Source organism: Sinocyclocheilus grahami, unplaced genomic scaffold, assembly GCF_001515645.1.
Source record: "Sinocyclocheilus grahami isolate Dianchi unplaced genomic scaffold, SAMN03320097.WGS_v1.1 scaffold1802.1, whole genome shotgun sequence".
NCBI lineage: Eukaryota > Metazoa > Chordata > Actinopteri > Cypriniformes > Cyprinidae > Sinocyclocheilus > Sinocyclocheilus grahami.
In genome coordinates this window covers 90,552-98,352 of record NW_015506981.1, presented here as the reverse complement: position 1 = coordinate 98,352, position 7,801 = coordinate 90,552, and the positions used below count along the sequence as shown (strand labels likewise).

Here is a 7,801-nt window from a genome sequence, read left to right as displayed (position 1 = left end):
AACAGATATGTGTTAAACAGAATATATGAGTAAGGATAGGATATAATAGAATAGAATAGAAATCTATTCCTTTTTTGCAAGTTACATTGTTAGGTGGTGACAAGAGACTGATCTTATGAGTGAGTCATTTAATCTTTTACTCAACTGATTCATTAGTTCTGTACCAAAATAAAAGTGACTCATTGAGTCCAAATATAGTAGGGGAAAAACAGTAAAAATATAGTATGTACGAAATCATAGTATTCACAAATTAGTAGGGATATAATTAAAAATTATGCCCAGATTACCTACTACTGCAGCAATGCATGCAACTGGTCACTTCATGATAATGACACCATCTGTGTCCTGATTTCATTCATACTACATAGAGATTACATTATATATATATAATTTTTTTTTTTTTATGGTCGCAAAATAATTACTTCTTTAAAAGAAGCACCTTAGAAAGTATGCAATTTTGGACGCAGCAATGAGCGATTCGTTGAATTATTCATTCAGCTGATTTGTTCCAAAAACACTGATTCATTCACAAACAAACTAATTTGGGAATCCCTGCGTTTCATGAACAAACATTAATAAACGTGATAACAACGCCATTACATGCCCAAAGTCTTTCAAGTTTAAAAAATGTTTGTCCAACTTAGAATAATCAGTTACTCAAGGTCACCCTGGATATGATTAAGACATAGTGCTTCACAGCTATACATCACCAGTGTTTTAGTAACTTGCCTAATTATTGGTTTCATACATGACGATTGCTTGAGAGGTGCTTTATTTTACATTTAAAAAAAAGAAGAATTAGGAAGAATCAATAAATTATGAATGATTTACTGCCACTGTGTGAATAATATGTAATCCATAAAAAAGTAACTGTAATCTGATTATGAGCATTATAAAATAAAGCAATAAACCCCAAGAAGCGGTGGTTTACAGTGAATTTATAACAGCTAAGGGGCGTTGTTAGGCACCACGCGAAGACGGTTATTCCATATACAGTACGTAGTAAGGTTTCACAAAATAAAACAGAGCAAATAAAGTGTAATGATATTAATAAAAACATTATTCTTCCGCTAAACAATGTAGTTCCAATAAAGTGGTTACAACAGCTTCGAACTTGGCTCAGCCAATCAGAATCAAGGACCGTAGGCTATACTTGATTTTTGGAATCTGATAATCCAGTTTACATGTAATCAGTTACTACCCAGCACTGACTACAGCAGCCATAATTATGCAGTGACAGGTCAAATTTTGTTTATTGAACTGGTCCATAAAAGCAACTTCATCGCAATCGGACTGTTTGTACTGCATGATTACCTTAACACGATACTTATTTGTGGTTCTTTTTATGGCCCTGTTTTTTTTCCATATGACGGGGGCCAGTGGAAAGTGAAAAACATGCATGACAAAGAAAACAATTTCTAAAGAACAGACATTATCTGAAGAATTGTTACATTTGTGTATTGTTATTGCACTCAGTTTGGTCTGTTGTTGAGGTTATTCTAATCCTCTATTCTGGAATCAAATGTGTTTATCAGGGTTGGCTACTAAAAGCAGAGTGAGATAGTAGTAGTTGTTGACAACTCTGCTTGGGTCCATTCATAACGGGAAACAACAGCTCATTATCCTTCTGCTGTTGCTCTCTCAGCCACAGCTAAATAAACATTTATATAGTCGAAGAAATTGTTTCCTGGATTTCATTACAAGGCTGTTTTTATTATGCCTAGTATGTGTGGATGACAATACATGTGCTGCAAACATATTTCCATCGCTCAAGAGTAAGTTTTACTATGGTACTTCTGTATATACTATTGCATTGAAATAATGCAGATTTCAGGTTTCACTTCAGCATTTCTCATCCTATATAACTACGCTAGGTTACCTGTATTGTCATATCCATTTTTGTATCCGAAACACAGAATAAAATCTAATGAATAAGCCAAATGTGTTTGTGGCAAGGCCATAAAATATGTTTCTTGTATATGTAGTTGCATGATTGGAGAGAAAAAAAAAGGCAGACACAAGTGCAGTAGAAGAAGCAGCTGTATTTGACTATAAAGGCATCTAATCCAGTGTCTCTACTCTGTATATACTATTGCATTGAAATAATGCAGATTTCAGGTTTCACTTCAGCATTTCTCATCCTATATAACTACGCTAGGTTACCTGTATTGTCATATCCATTTTTGTATCCGAAACACAGAATAAAATCTAATGAATAAGCCAAATGTGTTTGTGGCAAGGCCATAAAATATGATTCTTGTATATGTAGTTGCATGATTGGAGGGGGAAAAAAAAGGCAGACACAAGTGCAGTAGAAGAAGCAGCTGTATTTGACTATAAAGGCATCTAATCCAGTGTCTCTACGCAATTTTTCTTTATATATTTCAGTGTAAAAAGCCTATATTCTATAGAAAAAAAGAAACGGAAGTTTAACAGAAATCCGAAAATAACAATCTCTGAAAAGAAAACATTATAATCACAATAAGTCCCCATTCACCAATCATTTCAATTAAAATAGAAACATTATCTCAAGTTTTCTATCTTTTTCCCTCAAAACAAATATATATATACCTTATTTATATTTATATGTATTTTCCAAGGCAGTTTGGCATGGCCAACAGATAAAAATGAGCATGGCCGTATTATTTCATATTTCAACACAAAGTTTAAAAACATCTCAAATGAGGGCTGAAGCTATGACAACAGTTGTTTCGGTCAGGTGACCGCGTACAAGATGGCACTGATAAACAGAGGCAAGTGCAGCCATACGTCCATAAACACAAACATGCATCCACACACATGAAACACAAAGCTCTGAGCTTCAAATTAAAGTGAAAATATGCTTTTGTTTTCCCTAAACCAGGTCTGATGTGAAAATCTCCCAGCTAAAAGCACAAGAATGGGACCTGACATGATGGTTCGGTCATGAGGTGTGTGTGTGGTAGATGGTGTGTGTACTGCAGGTCTTTTTCTCCAAAATCCATCTTGTTTTTGCCTCCTTATTGTTGCATCATAGCTCTGCGGGTCTGTATATGGCCGTTACAGTCACTGGGATAGTTGATATGCTATATTCCCTGAATACAATAACTTTAGGCAAGTATTACGTTTATGGGTGAGGATTTATGCACTGTGTATTACAGGAATCAAGCGTGAGGGTGACGATGTGTACAGTATGTAAATCATTAAGTGGAAAACAAAATATGTAAAACTAAACGTGGAGAGAAAGGAAATGGATGAATGTGAAACAAAACGGCAGGTAAAGGTACAAGAAAGCTCATCTTGGGCTGAATGGTAATGATTAAGCGTTAAGTCCCTGGGTGCTTGTGTGTGTGTGTGTGTGTGTGTGTGTGTGTGTGTGTATATCCCTGGGTTCTCAGGACCGAGTGATCCCTTCCCATCAATTTCTGTGGGACTATGTAGATCCTCGTTTCTGTAACTCCTGAATAAAGGCTGTGAAAGAACACACAGGAATAAATGAATACAGCAAATAATTATTTGAAAAAGGAAGAGAAATGCAGAGGAAAAATTGATTTCAAAGGAAAGACCAACATCAAAGTCTCATCCACTTCCATGGCTTCAACTGGAATGTCATTGCAAAAAGGCTGCTATGAGCGCAGTTCTTTTCTATATTCATACATTTCCTTTATATTTTTCAATGGACAAGGGCATGTATGCAAATTTCAAGTGGACAAATTTGCAAGGATATACATTTTGAAAAATGCCTTCAACTTCATATTTTAAAGAACAATTTTGGGTGCTAATTCTAACCTTGCACACTATTTAAAAGGGTTAATATGAATTTGGGCAAAAAGTGACACTGCGGTTTAAAGTTATGGATGTGGAGACAGCTTTAATATGGGCTCCTACACAGATCTGGGAACAAAAGAAATATAGTCAGTAACAGAGAGCCCCCAGTGGACGATAAGAGAACAGCAGCAGAATCAATGAAATAAATCCAAGCCTGAAGGCAACTGCAAGAACCCTCAAAGCATGTAATACTGTTGAAAAAAGCATGGAATACTGTGACAGTGCTGCACAGATCTACAGACACTACAGAAAGCCAAAGAGTTTTCCAAAGCCCACAAGTTGAAGCCAAACAAGCTCAGAAACTTAGATCCACTCCAGTCACATGATGAGTCAAGTTAAGTACAGTCTACCTAAACCAACTCTGTGTTTGTGTGTGTATACACTGGTGACAAACTTGCTGACGATCTGCTTAGAAATTACATGTTAGCTAAATCTGACTAATTTTGAGAATGTCCTCAAAGATAAAAGTGCCCCATAAAGTAAAATATTCCTTTCATAGGTTCACTTAATGTTGTTTAAATAGCTGATCTTATGAAAACACCCTCCAGTAGTAAAGACTGTCTGAATCCTGTACAGAATCACACAACTGTTTCGTCTGATGGCACAAGCGCCGTCCTCCATGGCACCATTACCAGGGCCTCAAACCGAGTTTTATTACTTAAACAGTGATGTTACCACGTCATTGCTGAGAAAAATTCAGTATCGGTGGTATTTTATTAATAAAAGTCACAGGGCAGTTTTGACAAGTTTCTGTGCTCCTGAATGTTTCTGTGTGCGCGCTTCAGTATAGAACTGTGATTTCATGGTTTTAACGCACACCTTCCAGCCAATCAGAATCAAGTATTCAGAAAGACCATGGTAGCCTACAGACCATGGGTTATATAGATGTTTTATAATGTTTATATAATGTTTTATTAAGAAAGGATGCAAATTGATCAAAAGTTAAAGACTTTTACATTGTTGCAAAACATTTCTATTTCAAATAAATATAGTTATTTTGAGCATTCTATTTAAAGAATGCTGAAAAAATATTTAGTCATTTAGCATATTAAGAAGCACAGCAATATTATAAAAAATATGATTAATAATGCTTCTTAAACACCAAATCAGCATAGAGTAATTTCAGAAGGATCGTGATATACTGAAGACTGGAGTAATGGCTGCTAAAAATTCAATTACATTGTAAATTACATATTAAAATATTTTGAAACTGTTATTTTAAACCATAGTAATATCTTGCAAGATTTTATTTTTTACTGTACTCCTAAAAAATGGAGCCTTATTGAGCTTAAAGAGACTTAAGAAACTTTTGAACAGTAGTGTGTGTGTGTGTGTGTGTGTGTGTGAGATATATATATATATATATATATATATATATATATACACTTTATATTCTATACATACTTTATAGAAGCTATAAGGTACAAGAGGCCATGTGTTACATGATTTTCACAAGATTAAAGGGTGTTGTTGGCCATGATGCAAAGCGCTATGTTAAAAACCCTTTTAAACTATGTGAAATCAGTGTAATCCATTGACTTGAGTGGTATACTACTTTATTGCATGTTTAGTTAAATGTGTGTGGAAGCAGGGGAACCGGGGGGGCGCCAGCAGTGTTAGTCCATAACCACACGAGAGCATACTATAGTAAAAATACCTGGTAAATGGGCTAGAGGAAGAGGGTGACTCCAGACCTCTGGGTGCTGAGTTAGTCCTGTTTGAGACATGTACTGTATATATACACTTCACTTTAAATTTAAACTACAGGGCCCTATGGACAGTCACACTCAACAGCTGGAGTTCTTCAAACATCAGACTAATGGAGACAGTGCTGGTACAAACAAAGTTTCAGTTCTATGTATAACTAATAAGCATCTAGTGTCTGTAAATGAATGTTTACCTGGGCATGGTGGCTGATTTCTCCCATGGTCTCCTAAATTCTGTTAATGAAAAATCACAGATAATGAGAAAACATTCAATGAGTATCTAAATGTCACAAATCTCGATCACAAATGCATTGTGTTCTTACCGCCTGGGCCTTGAGTGTCGGAATCATCCTGAAGATCATCAGGCAAAGGAAAGGAAACAGATCAAGAGGAGAATGAAAGAGTGTTTCCTCAGCGTTCAGTAATAGTGCTGGCTTTTCAAGTCTAACTCAATTTTAGTACTTACATTTACAGTAATAGAGGCTATATTCCATCTCAAGCCTATAGACAACCTCTTTAAATAACTTAAGACTTTTGCATGCACTTTAAATGGTCATTTTCCAGGAAAGTTACAGGATATACAGGAATTTTACAGGAAATTCTTGCAGGATTTTTCCCACAAACAAATACCACACCACAGCCAATTTCAGCGGTCCTAGTACCAAAAAGTACTTTTAAGAAAATTTTAGACTTTCAAAAATATCTTAGTCACAATAATGCTATCAATCAACGCTACACTAAGGTTAAGTATTAGGTTGGAATTTGTTTTAGCGTTATGCAGGTAATCAGCACTGTGATCAATTGATATAATGAAATCTTTTGAATCGGCTGCAGGGTTGGTTTTGCACTTAATGGTTTGGGGGGAAAAAAATGTTTTTTTTTTTGTGGAATTGACACAATTATCCATAATAGTGCCGTCAAACGATTATTCGCATCCAAAATAAAAGTTTTTGTTTACATAATATGTGTGTGTACTGTGTATATTTATGTATATATAAATACACACACATCCATGTATATATTGGACAAAATACATGTTAAATATATTTATATATAATATATAAATTATACGAATACAAATATATACATGTAAATATTTTCAAAATAGTATATATAATATAATATGTATATATAAATATACACAGTACACACACATATATTATGTAAACAAAAACATTTATTTTGGATGCGATTCATCGTTTGACAGCACTAATCCATAATGAGCCTTAAAAGATTGAAGGTGTTCATACATTACTGGGCTCCTCTGCTTTGGGGAGTGCCTTCTCCCCTTTATCTGCAGCTTTTCTCCTGTATCAACAGACACAATGACAACAGAAAGTTCTAAAAACATCAGTCATTTACAGCACATTTTTACACACAAGCCAAAGAGTTCATAGAATATTATGGGTTATTTACTACTCAAAGTCTAAAACAGTATCAGTAGCATGCCGTCAGTTAAAGGGGTCCTATTATGCTTTCACCGACGAATGGGACGAGACCTGGTTGAGCGGCACTAGAGAAGGCAACGAGTGTTATCACTATGTCGGAGACACGCTAGCTTTCCCAAGACAGACAAACTTAGAGTGGTTACAATCATCCGGGTTTAAATCGCGCTCAAATTGATTTGATTTTGACGCAATATTTACACTGAAGCTCGCAGGCGGCTATGGTAAGGGGTATGACCTTTCCTGACCAGGCGCCGAGTGGTGCCAATCACAACACACACTGGCCCAGCTAACCAATCACAACACACACTGGCCCAGCTAACCAATCACAGCACATTTCGTATTTCAGAAGGCGGGCCTTCATTTGATACAGGAACTATTCGAGCCGTTCATGCCAGACTGGGGAGAGAGGTGTTGTAATAATGTCAAATATGTGAAAAATAATGTTTTTCGAACAACCTAGTATGAGAGCCTGTTCTAGTACACCCCCAAAACAAAATCAAGACTTTGTAAAAGAACATAATAGGACCCCTTTAAAAAAAAAATTCTCAAGTATCATGAAAAATTACAAACATGTTTGAAATTCTGTTTACCATTTTTGATGTGATCTACTTATTTATTCATCAATGTGAATAAAAGCCTAAATTAAATCTTTTCCTTTTATAAAGAGGCCGTCTCTCTCCAGAAGACTTGTGTGTATAATGTCTTTATGAATTTTCGAAGTTTTAGCGGAATGGACTTTCAGTTGTAGGCTAAAAAGGTCATCAAAAATATATGTGTTTGAAAGAGGAGTGAAAGTCTTTTGGGTTTGGAAAAATATGAAGATATTTTCATGGTTACACT

The 7,801-nt window shown here is 35.4% G+C and overlaps 1 protein-coding gene across 1 annotated transcript in view; it reads right to left on the bottom strand.

Annotated features, from left to right (window-relative positions):
* Nucleotides 1–5,192: 5,192 nt before the first annotated feature.
* The window catches only part of LOC107572732 (vasodilator-stimulated phosphoprotein-like), a 61,931-nt gene continuing 59,322 nt past the window's right edge, over nucleotides 5,193–7,801 (bottom strand). Inside the window, exons 8-11 of the mRNA XM_016259168.1 lie at nucleotides 6,764–6,821; nucleotides 5,837–5,864; nucleotides 5,708–5,747; nucleotides 5,193–5,521 (exon numbers count right to left, since the gene is read on the bottom strand). Of these exons, the coding sequence (XP_016114654.1) occupies nucleotides 5,359–5,521; nucleotides 5,708–5,747; nucleotides 5,837–5,864; nucleotides 6,764–6,821 (289 nt within the window). The 3' untranslated portion in view covers nucleotides 5,193–5,358. The remainder of the gene's footprint in view (nucleotides 5,522–5,707; nucleotides 5,748–5,836; nucleotides 5,865–6,763; nucleotides 6,822–7,801) is intronic.